The sequence below is a fragment of the Siphateles boraxobius genome, unplaced genomic scaffold (genome assembly GCF_051911475.1).
Source record: "Siphateles boraxobius isolate OS27281-9 unplaced genomic scaffold, OSU_SipBor_1 16, whole genome shotgun sequence".
Lineage (NCBI taxonomy): Eukaryota > Metazoa > Chordata > Actinopteri > Cypriniformes > Leuciscidae > Siphateles > Siphateles boraxobius.
In genome coordinates, this window is record NW_027508766.1 from 19,459,954 (window position 1) to 19,477,528 (window position 17,575).

Here is a 17,575-nt window from a genome sequence, read left to right on the forward strand (position 1 = left end):
TTTTGTCTTCTGCATTCTCCTTACCCTTGTCTCCTGTTCTTCCCTTAGACTTGTCCCCCAGAAACAGTCGCACAGACCCAGCCCCAAACCCCATCTCTTAATAATTAAAAAAGGCTGGTTTCTAAAGTACTTCTTCCTGCCTCTATGTATTAATGCTCATGGGTAGCCTAAATGGGTTCCATTCAGACCTTAACATTAAGTATTTTACTGTTATATGTCAACAAGATTCAACAAGACATTTTCACCTGGCTAGACCCAATGTTTAGATCTGTTGTGGTATTTATGCAAATTACCACATACGTAATTAGATTATGCACCGTTTGTCCATCTTAACAAACAATTTTTAAAAACTTGGAATACATTTTTTGTTTGTCTTGATGTAAGTAATCAATCAAAGTAATCAATTTTCATGGTGATATCTAATGGTTAAACTTTTTACCCTATTCTCATAAGAAAAAGGCTATATTTGTGTTTTTTTCTAAACTTTCCCTAATGGGATAGCCTACTTTGGGACTTTTTTTCCTTACTCAGGACATATTGAGGATACAAAATCAGTTGAGTTTGCTTGTTGCAATTTGTTCAAGGTTGACCCCCATTTTGGCTTAAAATGACTGGACTAACAGGCAGATCAGGTGCAAACAGACCCCCCAGCCCTTGCATCACCACTGGCTAGTCAGAGTCAGTGTGGTCAGACTTCAGAACCAGCAACAGGTCAGAGCATCTACCAGACACAAGCAGTCAATCACATACCCAATTCAGGAATTTAAGTTGAGATGATTTTGCCAGATTAAAAGGATTGTTCACCCAAAAATGAACACAAAAAAAATAATTATAAATTAAATAATTAGAACTAGAATTATTATAAATTATTATAAAGAAAGAATTATGTTGTATTTAATCTTCCCAGGATAAGATTTTATATTGATGGGCAATAAAATTGTTTAACTTTTTCAAGGACATGTCTGCTTGATGCCTGCTATATCTAATAAAAGATTAAATTAAATTAAATTTTTTTTTGTTGTAAATGTGAGTTTTTTTGTAAATAAATGCAGCAGTTCATAACAGACACATGCGGTATCTTATCTACTTGGTGGTTCAGCTTTGTTTTCTGCAATATTTTGGATGTTCAACACTTCGACACAAACAGATTGACCCAATTCCTTCCACAAGCTTTTCCACTGTGTGTGTGTACTGTGTACCCCCGAAAGTAGCAGTGGCCACCCCCTGGCCACCCCATGTATAAAACTCTAGTTCCGCCACTGTTTAAATATAATTTAAGCACGGTGAAATTAGGCATTGGTAAAGATAGCATGCTTGCTGGGCATATAATTGACATGATTGCTTGATGCACATGATGTTGTATAATGTTAATGGTCGCCGAATAGAACCACAAAATGGCGTTAACTGTTATCTACACAGAGACCGTAAAAGATCTATCGCAAAATTAATCTTTTACATTAATTCAAAAGAGACTGTCCTCCTCCAAAAAAAGACCATAAAGGTCGTATGTGCAAGCAGTACGACCTATACTTACGCTTTAAAGCTAAACGCCCTCTAGCACTCATTTTAATAATGACGGTGTGTGTCATGAAATGGCGTTCGACCGTCGTTACCAATTAAAATACTATTTGTTTTATTATATTTACTCGAGATTGCTTAATACAGAAAACTGAGGTGTGTATATATATATATATATACATATATATATATATATAATGTATACAATGTATTTGATGTGCTTTTTTCTTCAAAAATTATTATTAGTAAGTAAAGAACCACATAAAAATAATTAAACTCTTATCAATTTTTTTTAAATAACTTAAAATAAACCTTTTGTAACGAGGTTAAAAAACGATGAAAATGTTTTAAAAGCACTACATATTATAAAACCATGACATATATATTTTATCATCTGTAGTGCTTTTAAAACATTTTCAGCGTTTTTATAGATAGATTTTTTTCTTCAGTTCAGATAATTTTTTTAACAATATCACCATTTGACCACGTTCTTGTGGCGCTGAATAAATAAATAAAAAATCGATTAACCAAGAAAAGGATGAAGAAAAATGAGGAGAAGAGGAGGAGGGGGCGTGGCCAGTTTTTTCCTGACAGTCATAGTAGTAGGTAAGGTGTAAATTTTAAGTGCTGCTGTTTTTTATATATTTATAAGTAGTCGTGTTAGTTTTTTGTAATTCATGTGGAAATAAATAATTGCAGTTTGACGTCTGGGTTACAAATCAGTTGCGATTTCCATTTTACTCATTAAGAAAGTAACTTACATTATTTTCTTGCTACCTAATATCTAGCTAGCTTCATCGCTAGCAGCATGTTGCTAGCTTACATGCAAAATCCTTGGTTCTCAATAAACTATCGAAACAGGATTATTAATGGGACCTTCCCTAAATTATTCCCTTAAATTAATTAAAATAAATTCAGTTTGTAGCACAGCATAGTTCAAATGGATGGCAAATAGTAATTAGCCTAAATTATGACCAAGACTTGCATAATACCTAAACATTGTCTGACTAATCAGATTCTCTGTCATGAACTGCAATTTCTGCCATATTGCCACAAATAATTTCAGCCTAATGTATCCCAATATATGCTATATCACAGAATATATCCCATTAATAGATCCCAGTATATTTATATAGTGCTTTTTACAATACAGATTGTTTCAAATCAGCTTGAATTATTTATTTTTTAGCTATGGAGAAAACAGTGATGTCATCATCCAGATCACTTCAGTTCTCATATAATGGTGTCAATGCAGGCAGATCGGTAATATTGTTGAATATTAAGTGTCCCCACTTCACATGCAAAATAAATAATACCCACTAGTGCATTCAGATTTATAGGCAGGCACAGGTTGACAAGGACCAGTCCGTGCGGACTCTTACAGAGCCCTGGTTGTTTTGACTAATCATCTCATCTGTTTGTTTTCAGGTTTTTGTACCCATCATTTATCACTGAAATATTTTACAAATCAATCGGTTCTTTTAAGAGCCAGTTTCTTTTTCCTCCTCTCTCTTTCCCGTTTTGTATTTCTTTGTGCTTTTACTCTATACTTCAATTATTTTAATTTAAAAACATCTACAAATGGCATCAGAGTCATTAAATCAATTTAATGAATGGCTGGAAGCAGCAAAAACCATGGCTGATGAGTTGGAAACCCAAAAAGTATTTCATACATTATTTCTCTATCATGGTATTTACCTTAATTTAAAAGAAAATGCCTCTGCAAATGCTTTCCCCAAATTTATCATTTAGTTTTTACTTTTAGACTAAAAAGAAAAGGGGAAAAAAGGGGACTGAAGTCTCCAATGTCTCCTGGAGGAAGAGAAACCAGCAGGGGAACATCCTACCTCAACGTGTTCGGAAGAATCGATCTGGTCAGTAAAATATATATGCATTGCATACTGTTGTTCACAAGTGTCTAAGCTTTTGGTCAGCAGTAATGTTTTCTATATCATTACATCTTGTGTTTGCAGTTAAACCTGCTGGCACTAGGGAGCTCTCAGAGGTTGAGGAGGTGCAAATTGATGACATTCCACAAGAGGTCCCAAGTCTTGGTAAGCATATTGAATTGAAAGCCTAAATAATTTCAGCTTTTATATTTAAATTTAAAATGTCACATATAGGCAACTGTCAAAAGTATGTAATTCACATTTCTATCATGCATATGAAGTGACAAAGCCATATAAGAATTGGGTATTCAATATATACCCAATATGCCTACCCAATGTTCCTGCAGAAGGAGCTGGCACAAGCTGCAAATGCAACATTCTTTTGTATAGACATTGCTTGCAGGTAGATAGCCATTGCCAAATGATAAATTAAGTTTTTACTGATGTTTACCTTTAATAATATATGCCATGCATGGGAATAACACACATTTTATATATTATGGAATTAGAAAATTAATATGGTAACAAGTCACATAGGTCCTGGTTTGTCTCCTTACCAGTTTTGTCAAATTTTCCCATTACAGGTACTGGCCTTATTTGGAAAAGATGGCAGAGAAGTTATCTGAGCTCCAACCACTGACCATGATGTAGCCTTTTCTCTCTGTAATGCATGCCAAGGCTCACACTGGCAAATGTGAGGTACAGTGTGCAAGTTAAGTTTACGTTTAAAGTTTTTAGAAACGTATTATTGCAGCATCAGAAAAATTTAGCTTGATTTTTATCTGTGTAAATATGCACGTTTCAAAAAAAATAGTGCACATTAGTGAAATACTTTAATGCAGTGGTTTTCAAACTTGTCCTGGAGGACCCCATTACTGCATTGTGTACAGTTTGTCTCCCTTAACTGACACACCCAATTCAGGTCTTGCAGTCTCTACCAATGAGCTGATGAGTTAAATCAAGTGTGACATATAAGCGAGATATACAAAATGTGTAGTGATAGGGGTCCTCAAGGACATGTTTAAAACCACTTATTTAGTGTGTGTGTGTGTGTGTGTATATATATATATATACACACACACACACACACGCTTGTGAACGCTTATGAACTTTTAAAACATAGTTAACATTACTATCAGTAATCCTACTGATCATTCTGGTATAACAGCGGGGCTGTTTGTTGGATATGCTTCCTAAACCCTTCCAAAAGTTCTAACTGCACAATTGCAGTTGTGAAAACTTTTCTTTCATTATTATCCTACCTCAGAACATTTTATATTTTCTCATATTAAACATCAAAATTTGCTCATGGCCAAATTCAATTGAGGATACAAAAACAAGATTTGATGATAAAGGTCTTGATCGTATTCTTTGGAGCAGGTTAGGTGGGGCGGTAGAAGCCAGGATGGTGCAGGAAATACTGTTGGTGAAGAGGTGGAACAGGTCAATAGCCCCTTTCAAGGGCAGCTCTTACTACAAAGTACATGACCAAGTCAGGTTGGTTGAAAAAAGGGTTAACCCTTGTGTTGTACACACAATGCTAGATTGTACAATTGATTTGTTCTTATTGGTTTTGTTTTTTATAGGCAGAGGAGATATGATAACTGTGCTTGCCATGGGATGGAACCACAGGAAGGTGCAGAGTCTCCACAAGACACTGGCCAAAAGATTTGTCAAAGTAAGAAGCCTACACTGCACATTAACCCACCGGGTCTGAGGTGTTTTCTGGGCCCTGGAGACACTATAATCAAGAAAGTGGGTCATCCATTGCACTCCGGCTATGCTTGTCCCTGCGAATTCACCAAATGTATAATCTTGACTGCATAACTGGCAATGACTGTGATCGCGCTCTCCCTGCATTTTTTTCGGGGGCATTTGTGGTAAATTTTCCAGTTATGCTATGTTTTCTGTCATTTTTTTTTTTAAATAGACTACACAGAGAGCAGAAATGGAAGCAGCCAATCTTGAGAGTCTCAAGCAGGAGTTAAACATCTCTATGGAGGATGCAGATCGGTGGGTGTGGGATGTCAAGCAATGGGCAGCCACTGGTATGTCTAATCTAGGCGCTGGTGTATAAATTAGTACTTTACTTACATAAACTTCTCTACATTTTTGCAGTGACACTGTTTTTTCTGTAACGGTCGACTTTGCTTATTTCTGGTTTTCAAGAGAGACACAGTGCTCACAGTAGCCAGGAAGAGCTCCAGAGAGAAATCGATGAGATTATTTATTCCATCCGAAGAAAGAAGCATGATCTGTATCGACAAAATGGTATTTGCTGCTACATCACTCAACTTGGAATTTGGAAAAAAAATGTGTTTCTAATAAAAAAATTTATTCTTACAGACAGCAACCAAACAAGGCAACGCAAACGGAGGAGACTTGGTGAGCTCAAAAAGACACTTAGAGAGAAGATAGTGCTGTACAACACCATTCCTGTCTGTGAAGAGAAAATTGACAGCAAAGCAGCATGCAGTCTCTCTGATGATTTTATTCTGCCTTGGGAAGAACAAGGAGATGGTAAGTAATGTGTTGTATTTTTGTGCTTTTTTAAATTCACAAAATACAGTTGATTGTTTATACATGTAATAACAGTGAGCGATTTAACACTGCCACCCTGTAAAAAAAAAGGTGCAACATACAGTAAAGAATAAAACATAATATATGCTGTTGTTATCTGAAATATAATCTGTAATGTTCCCATATGATATAGTGATAATCTAATAGATATTGTTACTCCTATAAGACACATTCTATACTAGTAGTGGTCATCACTTTTCTTTTTATAAGAGCTCCAATAACCAAACACATTCAAGATGAAATCCATATCTATCCTGAAATGGCAAAATCCAACCCAAGCATGAAATACATATGCCTACAAATTAGACACCCTACATCATTCAATATGTCTTTAATAAAAATAAAAAATAAACACATATCTTAATACTGGGATGAGCATTTCTTTAACTTTCTGTTATATTGTAGTGTGATGTTTCAGTTGTTGTCAATTAGGTGTATTGGCTGGATTATTATATGCATACTTAAGGGATGAAACAGTTAGGATATTTTCTATATTTACTACCCTTATACATTTTATAAAGTACTTAATATTATTCTCAAGGAGCTCAAAATTACTAATGAAGAACACTGTGCTAGACGTAAAGCTGAATATGTTGTGTTAGAGTTAAAAAAAATGTTTCCTCCACTTTTATTTTCAAAAACAGTGGTGAGTCTCCGCTTGAAGAGGCGAGTGTTTGACCAAGTCATGCTGGTCCGGCGCATGGAGGAGGAGAAGATAATAATTGTAAAGGAGATGACTCAGCATTATCAACATCTAAAAAAAACATTGGAGAAACTGGACAGTCTCCTTCAGGAGACTAAATAGGACATCAAGATCCATAGTATGTACGATAAATATTTTTTATTATTTTATATGTAAAAATATGTTGATGCCAGTTGCCATTAACCAGGATGTTACAGTTTCCTGTAAATATTGCTTCAAATCTAAAATTTTAAATCACAATACCTAATGAGCTGTTATTTTTTTTTTTTTGGTTTTGTGTTTTTATGAAATGCTGCCTAAATATCAATGTCAATTTTCTTCACTTTTTACTTAAGAGCCGCCTAGAGAGCTGACCGAAGAGGGACACAGGGGGCTATACTGCTGTATCTTACACAAGTGCCACATTCTGCAGAAAAAACTTGCAGCAGTCACCAGCACCAATGGCAGTGTCAACACAGACCCTTTCTTCTTCACGCTGGAGGAAGATGTTGAAGAGTACAGTGAGGACAACAGCAGTCCAGAACTTTCTGAAGAAGAGTCTTAAAGTTTTAGCACTAACATTGCATTGGATCAAATCAGACTCTTGAGTTTTGAGTCTGGAAAATAAATATTTTTCAGATGAATTAAATAAATAATAAATAAGTAAAAGTCATTCTAACCCTGAGCTTCTGTGTCTGTTGTTTTTCTCACACCAACATGTTCTAATTCTTTGCAGATTTGGATAACAGAAGGCTCTACATTATCCATGTGCCTCTTTCACCATTGTTACAGAGGCATAGCTTGCTTACTTGTTACTTTTATATTTCAGATTTTACATGTGGCATTACATTTCACCTTAACTGTTAAAAATCATTTGTTATTTATGCACATTTAATAAATATTTATATTAACTTATACATTTTGATCTTTAATGCAATATAGTTCATATTAATTTGTATGCACAGACTCAATATTTAATCTCAGTTTTATATCCCATTTTAAAATATATTAAGTAATTTTAATAAAACTAACTGTTTATTTTCTTAAATACTAAAATATGATTTTATATGTTAACATGAACTTTATTTGTAGTACTCATGAACAACACAAAATACTTATACAGATTTTGTAGAATACAGTGTATTTATCATTTATATATTACAAATATATATTAATTATAATTTTTTTCTGTGTGTGTGAGAGAGAGAGCATATGCAAATATAATCCCTGTGAATCATTGTGTTGCAGGATTGTAGTCCTGTAAAAAATCCTGTTTATAGATGGATAGGTAGGTTAGGGTTAGGGACATGTGGTGTGTGTGTGTGCATATGCAAATATAATCCCTGTGAATCATTGTGTTGCAGGATTCTACTCCTGTAAAAAATCCTGTTTATAGATGGATAGGTAGGTTAGGGTTAGGGACATGTGGTGTGTGTGTGTGTGTGTGCATATGCAAATATAATCCCTGTGAATCATTGTGTTGCAGGATTCTACTCCTGTAAAAAATCCTGTTTATAGATGGATAGGTAGGTTAGGGTTAGGGACATTCGGTGTGTGTGTGTGTGTGTGTGTGTGTGAATGTGAGTGTGTGTTTGAGAGAGTGTGTGTCTGTGTGACAGTGTGCATGTCTTTGTGTGAGAGTGTGTGTGTGTGTTTGAGAGAGTGTATGTGTCTGCGCAAAACTGCGCATGTGAGAGAGAGTGTGTGTGTCTGTGTGTTTGAGTGTATGTGTGTGCGCATGTGAGAGAGTGTCTGTGTGTGTGAGAGAGTGTGTCTGTGTGTGAGTGTGTGAGAGAGTCTGTGTGTGTGTGTGTCTGTGAGAGAGAGAGAGTGTGTGTGTGTGTGTGTGTGGGGGGGGGGGGGGTTTGCATATGTGTACTGGTTTTCCTATCATACAGATTTATGTATTTTAAAAATGCAGAATGTTTTTTGTGAGGGGTAGGTCTGGTGTTTGAACAGAATAAAAACCATTCCGTCTATGGAATGCCCCCATTATGATAGGAATACTAGTGTTTGTGTGTGTGTGTGTGTGCAAAGTGTGGGACTCCAGGGAAAGGACCAGAGGCACACAAAATCATGATTAATTTTATCAATTCTGCTATTTATTGTTTTTAAATGTGTAGCAAAGACAGCGGTTTTCCATAGCAATGATTAGATCTCTCAGTCCAATAACAAGTTCTGCAATGAATGATTTTATAACAGAGGGAAATTCTTGACTACTGTACATTACCCAATTATATCAAAGCCCAGTGGCAGCTGGGCGTGTCTTGGGGCATCCTTCAACAAAAAGCATTTTCTCGTATGTATAGTATTTAGTCTTCCTTGTATTCTTACCTGCAGAGAAAGGAAGTACCAGCTTCAGATGCTTCTAGCCCAAGGCCCAAAAATATATTTGTCTATCCTCCCATACACACATTATAGATTTAAAAACACATCTTGAATGTGGGCTAATAGGTCCTTTAGGGTAATGAATAATAAAACTGAATAATAATAATAATAACGTGGCTTTCTGAAATTTTCAGCAGTAAATGCATTTAGTTACAGTGCATATATTTTTGCTCTTAAATGACAGATGCAGATAACAGAAACAGAACACAAGAATCAATCAGAACTGATATGCCTTAAAACTGAAAGACAAAATTGCAAGTGTAACTGTCATACAAGGCATCTACTTTACAACCTAGCAACAAACAATACATCGGAACACACACACACACATCTTCAGGATAAAGTGTTAGTCACAATGTTCATTATTGGAATATAAATACTAATAATCTTGGTTCTGTACAATAAGATGAGTTTTCAGTTATGTAACCCATATAATGTATTTTGTATATTATATAATGTAATTGTTTGAAAATATGCATTCAGCAGAGGATTTAATTATTCACACTAGTCAGAATGTGTCACATTTTTTACTCATTTGATTGAGTGTTCCCAATCAATTATAATATCATTGTTCAAGACAAAAAAAATGCAGTTCTCAACAAAGGCTTGATAAAAAAGTAAACACTTAAAACTATGAGTGGTTGAAAGCATTAAAGAATAGATAAAAATTAAAAGCACAACATTAAATTGAAGTCTGAAGTCCTGATCAGACTGCAACTTCAGTTAAAACTGAATAAATGTTTATGTAATGTTTATAATTTTTCTCTGTTTATATTTTTGTTAGTTCTGTCAATTTTCTACAGTACAGTAAACTTCAAATAATATCCATACCATCCAGAGCAAGGATGCCACTGCACCAACACCTCCGCATGACCCTTAGCAGAAACAGAAAGAAACATGGGTAAATGTTAATGACATTTACTTACAACACATGAAGTTACAATCATACTTCTGCTGAACGGTAAATACAACATTAAATCCAAGTGAAATTAATAGTAAGTGGGACTAAGTCTACCATAATAAAACTTTAATTATTAATTATTAGAATAATTCAATTACTTTATTACTATATTATCAATACAATTTTGTAAAATATGATACAGCAGTTTTTATTTGTCGTCACACAACCATTACTATAGTCAAGATTTTAATTTGCACAACTTAAATTGTGAAGTAAAATATTTCTTATTAAAATCCACGGTTGAACATTATAACATGAATTATATGAATACCTAAACCTTAAATTAATTATTTTGTATATTTGGTCATGTTTTTTGCAATTACATTGGAAGTTATTGTGAATGTGTTTTTAGGTTTGTTCATTATTTCAGGATTTTTAAATGTTTTTTGAAACAAATCTCCCTGATTCTTTTCCTCAATTTTTTTTGTAGGGGAAACTGGTTGATTTTTTATGCATGGGGCATTCTGAAAAAAAATTAAAATATGTATATAATTAGTAACAGACATAAGTAAAAGAAAAAGTTCAACACACATCTTCTAGACATTACCATGTGTGTCATGGATAAAGCAATTTTTTAAAAGGAAAATCAAAATTGCAGCTTAGTGTAAACATACGAACAGAACAGTTTTGATTGATGTTACAGTAATATGGCAATGTTAATTTTTTAGACATGGGAATTCCCATAACACACCACACTTGTGTGTTTTTGTCTTTTTTTGTTTAAGTTACCGATTTTATTGTTTGGTGACTGTCTTTTTACAATGCTCACATGCTCATGATAAAGTAGTCAATCGTTACGAGATGTACTGTAATTATTATTCCTGCTGTTACATCTTAGATTCATGTTTTTTAAACACTGTTGGGACACTTAATTTCATGATTTGTATGAACACGGGGAATGGTCAAAACAACACAAATTCTTTACATATACATATATGTATAGTGTAAATACACATATTTAACTTAGAAAAGCTAAGAGTGCCACAGCATTTGTTCATTAAAAATGTTTGACTTCCAGAGTAATATGCTTTCAATTTATTAAAATTGATTAATTAAATAAAGCTGTAGAAGCTTTCAATTTCAAAAGACATTTTCAATTTTATTATCATAACCAAACACAATGGTTCATAGCACATGTACTTCACTTTGTTATTCTTCTATTCATTTACCTTTAGATGGGAATAAATCGGAAGGCTCGCACATTCAAAGAAAATAGCTTACTTCCAATGGTGCAAAATAAGATGGATACTAAATGTACGTTTATTAATTATATATTTTTTTACATTAAATAATTTCGCAGACGATTTTATTCAAAGCAATTTACAAATGAGGAGAACAATAGAAGCACTCAGATCAACAGGAGGGCTTAGGTACTGTATGGTCATAACACTGAATAGCTTGCTATAAATATGTTGCAATGTGTGCAAAAGAAAATATTACAATATGTACATTGGTAGAATTCTAACCCAGTCCTTTTCAAAAAACAATGAGAAAGGCCCTGTTCTTTCAGCAATAAAACTGTGATCACATTGCAAAATCAAACATAGCTTTGATTCATATGTCAAAAGGAAAATCCTCAAATCAACAAATCCACACATACCTTTATGATCTGCTTTATTTGTCTTTTTTTTCGTGAGGAAGAGACTGGGCCTGGAATGTCTAGCTCAGTGGACAGTTTAGAACAGGTAGAAAGGGTAGAGGCTGGTGGCAGAGGAGAAGCCAGAGAAGAAGATAAAGGACTAGACTAAGAGGAGATGAAAACTGGATGAGTCAGGGGGGAGACTGGAGGTGCAATGGATAAAGACATAGGAGATGTCAAGGAGGTTGTGACCGAAACAAGAGAAGCCAAGGAGGCAGATGCAGGAGGAAGTAAAAGAGTGACAGACTCAGGGCTGAGCAGAGGTGTGGACTCTGATGCTGGGTCTGTTGGTGGAGTCTCTGTCTGTGAGCTGTTTAGGGCAGAACTCTCTCCCATGCTGCTTGCTTCTTTATCTGCAATAGCCACTGTTGGAAAAAAAACTGTGATGTGGACACGAGAATAATAATAATAATTCAGCTGTCACGAGGGTGGTTCAGGGAAGACGTAGGCAGAAGATAGAATCCAAAAACGTACTTTAATCCACAGACAGGAAACAGGCAAACAGGCAGACAGGTGTAACAGCGTGTAAACAAACAATACCGGACCATGAAGTGAAGACAGGCAGGAACTTAAATACACAGTGAAGATGATTACAAAATGACAGGCAGCTGTGAGGGAGGTGATCAGTGTCCATGGATACAGATTGGTGGCGGGAAACTCAGACTGGGGAACACACGTGGCAAAACAAAACAAACTGAAAGTCAAAAGAAGCCTAATGGTGACATAATGCCCCCCTCCGGCAAGGCGCGTCCTCGCGCCGTAGCAAGATGACGGAGGGGGGGGATCGGAGGAGGTTCAGGTGGTGGACGAGACGAAGACGAAGTGCATAAGAGAGGCTGGAGTGGCAGGATGGTGAGGGGAAGACGACGATTCCCTGACGGCATAGATGTAGATGGCCTGGTGGCGCAGACCCAGAGCCTTCCAGTACCGACAGCCCACGGCAGAGTAGACGGAGGGAAGAGACCAGGTGGAACTGAGTCTGACTGTAGCTGGGGGATGATCGACGGAGACTCTGCGGCAGGACCCATCGGCGCAGACGGAGAGCCGGTGGACTCCAACGACGTCGCTGGACTTGGAGACCCAGGCGACATCGCGGCGACGAGTGCTGGAGATGGAGCCAGAGTACCCGAGAGCAGAGGCGAAGGTGGAGGCAGGGAGGACAGAGGTGACGCCGAGAGGAAGGAGGAGCCCGCTGTAGCCGAAGGGGTGGAGGGATGGAGCGTAGCAGACTGACCGTAAGTCCGTGGCGAAGGCAGAGTGACAACTGACCAAGAGGGAGCCGGCAGGACGAGGGAACCCGCTGCAGCCGATGGTTCGAGGGTCTCTGGTGGAGGCGGAGGTGGGAGGACCCAAGACGGAGCCGGCAGGTCGACAGGCCGAGATGGAGTGCAGAGGACTGAGGCTGGAGGCAAAGCCACAAGATCCTCACACCCGAGTGCTGTGGATGGTGAGCTGACCTGCGTCTCGACATCAGGGAGCCTCCCCAGAGACGATGTAGGGCAGCGAACATCAAGCCGCGAGGGGCTGGAGGACTAGCTGAGCCTTGAGGTGAGATGGTGGGACTTGACAGGTTGATGACAGGGTGGATGCAGTCACTGGAGTGGTCTGAAGACAACGATGATGTAGATGACGGGTGGGAAACGGTAGTTCCTCAGAAGAATCTTCCAGCCAGTCCTCATGATCCGTGGATTGGGTCCCTTCGTCCGCAGATGTCGTGGGCTCACACCCCTGGTCAGACTACTGTTGGAGCTCCTCCTCCGGGGCGAGGGTCAGCTCTGTCCTCTTCGTCTCGGGCTCTGGCTGACGCGTCGCGGCGGGTGGTAGCTCTACGTCTGCGGGGGGCACGCACGAGTTCTCCGCGGTCGAGGGTGGTAATCTGGGCTCTGGGTCTGGCCGTGTGCTGGATCGGGGCTCGACGCTCTCCAGACACCTGACGACAGCCTCCATCCAGTTCAGGTTAGAGGTGTCTGGGAGGTCGATGTGTTGATGGAAGTTGGCCCCGATCCAGAACAGGGTTTTCAGGGTTTCGTCATCGAGGGAGCTGGTGACTGCAAGTAGAAAAAAATCCCTGGTGAAAGACAAAAAGTTTTTGCTCTTTTGAGCGAGTTGAATAAAGTCAATATTATCCATGTTTTGGTCCGGTATTCTGTCACGATGGTGGTTCAGGGAAGACGTAGGCAGAAGATAGAATCCAAAAACGTACTTTAATCCACAGACAGGAAATAGGCAGACGGGTGTAACAGCGTGTAAACACAAACAATACCGGACCACGAAGTGAAGACAGGCAGGAACTTAAATACACAGTGAAGATGATTACAAAATGCCAGGCAGCTGTGAGGGAGGTGTTCAGTGTCCATGGATACAGATTGGTGGCGGGAAACTCAGACTGGGGAACACACGTGGCAAAACAAAACAAACTGAAAGTCAAACAGAAGCCTAATGGTGACATCAGCAAAAACAAATATATAAAATAAAGTTTTATTATAGTTTCCTAGTTTTATTTATTTTATTATTATTACGTTTAAGTCCACGTATGAGTTGTATTTATTAATGTAATATCAATTTGACATTATCAAATAACATCCCGCTCAAGTTTTCTTATGTAATTTCCCCTATGTAAAAAGGTTGGGAATATTATTTTTATATAAATTTTTTTAAAACCTAAGGTGAGAAAAAATAAAGTCTGCTTGGCCATGTGCAAATGTATATACTGTCGGTAAAACCTATTACTACTGTCTTTTCAAATTAAATGAGGATGCATTAACAAGCAATAAAATATGTGAAAATTTAGCATGCATTGCACATTTGTCATTATTACCCTTTAGAAGACTTTCATACAACCTCTTTATTGTAAGAAAGCATCCTGAGTATTTTCTGTATCCATCTTCCATGGACAGAAGCACTCAGCAGAAAAACCATTTGAGTTTCTCCTGGCAAGGAGAAGGATTGGGAACCTCTCTAAAAGGTCCCACTTTTGGAGCTGGAATGTAATTGAGACAATCATAAAACTGATAATATTATAAATAACTACAAGTTCACACAGATAGACAGACAGACAGAGAGAGAGACAGAGAGAGAGAGAGAGAGAGAGAGAGAGAGAGAGAGAGAGAGAGAGAGAGAGAGAGAGAGAGAGAGAGAGAGAGAGAGAGAGAGAGAGAGAGAGAGAGCGAGAGAGAGAGAGAGAGAGAGAGAGAGACTTTTTTGACTTTTACAATCCTTTTATTCTACATAGTTAAAAAAATGTAGATATACATTAATCCATCACATTCACATTAGACACATTTTTTTTAAATAAAATAAACATATGTATTACATGTTCTTATCACATCCAAATATAATACACCCAATAAAACAGCCCAATATAAATAAGCTATTAGTATACAGAAACCATAATTTTGTTATTATTTTTCTCAACAATACAAAAACAGGATCAAGTCTAGGACAGTCACAAAACATATGAAAAATAGTATCACCTGCATCACAAAATGGGCAATTCGATGTAACATTTTCATTCATCCTTGCAACAAACTGATTTGTAGCTAGGATACAATGGATCAATCTCCACTGGAGATCACCAAATCTCTTAGAAATTGGAGGTTTATACAGAATTCTCCAAGATGGAAAAGTATCTTCCGATATAGAGAGTTGAGATCTCCTTTTAATATCGACTTTTCCTTTCAATTGACCCAAATGTAAAGTTTTAACACATATGTGATACAATATTTTTTTCCCCATACAATCAAAAACCAATATTACATTACCCTTTAATAAGGAAATACAACCAGAGTCATCAACGCCACATCCTTTAGGAAACACCTTTAATGGAGGAAAGTTCAGCCATTCAACACCATCCTCCAAAACATGATTAATAAAGTGCTCAAATGAGAGTGGAATGGAGGATGTGGCGAGGGGGGCGTGGTTCAGCGGACTCTGTAGCAGGAGAGCGAGGGCGGAGCCGAGCGGTGAGTAAGTGGGTCAAGTTCAAATGACGAACACCTGTTTGTGATTTCAGTAATTGGCGTGAGGAGACCGCATATAAGCGGGCTGTGCTGATAACGGAGGGGAGAGAGAGACTGGAAGCTCGTGCACGCTGACGGTCGGGACGAAACGTCTATTAAGCTGTTAACAGTGGAAAGAGTGCTGCCTCGTTGGATGTTTATGAAGCTGTGAACAGCGGGAAGAGTATTGCCTTACATGTGCAAATTGACTGTTTTTGTTTTGAGTTAATTTTGAGAGCGCAAGAAAGCGCTGTGCAAAGAGGACCTTTAATAAAGTGCACGAGCTCCACTACTTGCCGACCCCGAGTCTCCTTCCATCACCCACACACGAACCCTGAGTTACATCACACTGGTGCCGAAACCCGGTATGGAAGGAGAGGCCGCCGCCAGAACCACTCTGTCAACGCCATTTGCGGACATCATCAACGCGCTCGCGGGACTCCACCAACAACACCAGGAGGCTCTGCTGAAGATGGAGGATCAGCAACAGCGCCGTTTCGAGGCACTCCTCCAGACCCAGCATGAGGACCGCGAGCAGTTCCGGAGCTGGCTAGACCAGGAGGCTCGGGCGTCTCCTTTGTCGGCCCCGGCCACGGCCCTTCCCCTCCACAAGATGGGTCCACAGGACGACCCGGAGGCGTTCCTGGACCTCTTTGAGAAGTCGGCCGAGGCCGGGCGCTGGCCGCCCGCGGACTGGCCCATGCGTCTGATCCCGCTGCTCTCGGGCGAGGCGCAGATCGCCGCCCAGCAGCTGCCAGTCCGCAACCTCCTGGTCTATGAAGACCTGAAACGCGCCATTCTTCAGCGGGTCGGCCGGTCCCCGGAGCAGAGTCGTCAGCAGTTCCGCTCCATGGAGTTCGGGGAATCCGGCCGGCCCTTTATCTTTGCGCAACAGCTCCGGGACGCGTGCCGCAGATGGCTGATGGCCGAGGCCCGCGACGTCGATGGAGTCATCGAGGTGGTGGTACTGGAACAGTTCATCGCCCGTCTGCCAAAGAAGACCGCACAGTGGGTCCAGTGCCACCGCCCGACGTCGCTGGACCAGGCCATCCAATTGGCAGAGGACCAGCTGGTGGCGTGCCCAGGGGTCGGCGAACCCCTACCGACATCTCTCTCTCTCTCTCTCCCTTCTCCCTCTCTCTCTCTCTCTCGCCCTGTCCCTGCTCCCAGGTCCCGAGGTGGCTTTCCACCACGCCCGGCGCCCCGCTGGAGGACCAGCCCTGCAGCTGATCCGGCCCCTGCATCACGTGCGCCGCCCCGGGGAACCCCATCGATGGTTGGCGGTCCGCCAACCCCGGCCCCTGCAGTCTCCTCACGTCAATCACCTGACCCACTTCCCGCCACTGGGATGGCGGGGAGGCCTGGGCCGGCCTGCTGGCGTTGCGGGGACCCTGGGCACTTCGTGGATAGGTGCCCGGTGATGGAGGTCGGAACGCTGGTCAGGGTCCCCGACGCGCCACAGGTTGCCCCCGATCAAGCTGGGTTGTACCAGATACCAGTAAGTGTAAAGGGGGGTACCTATCAAGCTTTGGTGGATTCAGGTTGTAACCAGACCTCCATCCATCAAAGTTTGATTCATCCAGTGACATTGGATAGGAGCCGCGTGGTTAAGGTGCGGTGTGTGCACGGTGAGGTGGTGGGTTACCCCTTAGTGCCAGTCACTATCCAATTTCGGGGGAAAAAGCATAGTGTAGAGGTGGCAGTTAACCAGCACCTCCAGCACCCGTTGATTTTGGGAACCAATTGGCCGGGGTTTAAAACACTATTGGCTTATTTATGTACGGGTGCTTCTGGGATTAAAAGAAGGCAGGAGAAGAGAGCGGTGGTTCAGGTTGGAGAGGCTGTGCCGGGACCCTCGGGGTCTGTCTCAGAGGAACGGAGCGCTTCAGAAAGGGAAATCCTTTTTGAACGCGATGATTT

The 17,575-nt window shown here is 39.8% G+C and overlaps 1 protein-coding gene across 1 annotated transcript; it reads left to right on the forward strand.

Annotated features, from left to right (window-relative positions):
• The first annotated feature begins 1,765 nt into the window (after positions 1–1,765).
• On the forward strand, positions 1,766–7,354 carry LOC143739410 (uncharacterized). The gene is made up of 11 exons (XM_077231926.1): positions 1,766–3,180; positions 3,284–3,392; positions 3,492–3,572; positions 3,992–4,106; positions 4,788–4,904; positions 4,994–5,085; positions 5,338–5,455; positions 5,577–5,678; positions 5,754–5,927; positions 6,632–6,808; positions 7,026–7,354. Exons 5-10 carry the CDS (start codon positions 4,892–4,894, stop codon positions 6,790–6,792), a joined length of 660 nt encoding a protein of 219 aa, XP_077088041.1. The 5' UTR covers positions 1,766–3,180; positions 3,284–3,392; positions 3,492–3,572; positions 3,992–4,106; positions 4,788–4,891; the 3' UTR covers positions 6,793–6,808; positions 7,026–7,354.
• Positions 7,355–17,575: the final 10,221 nt, after the last annotated feature.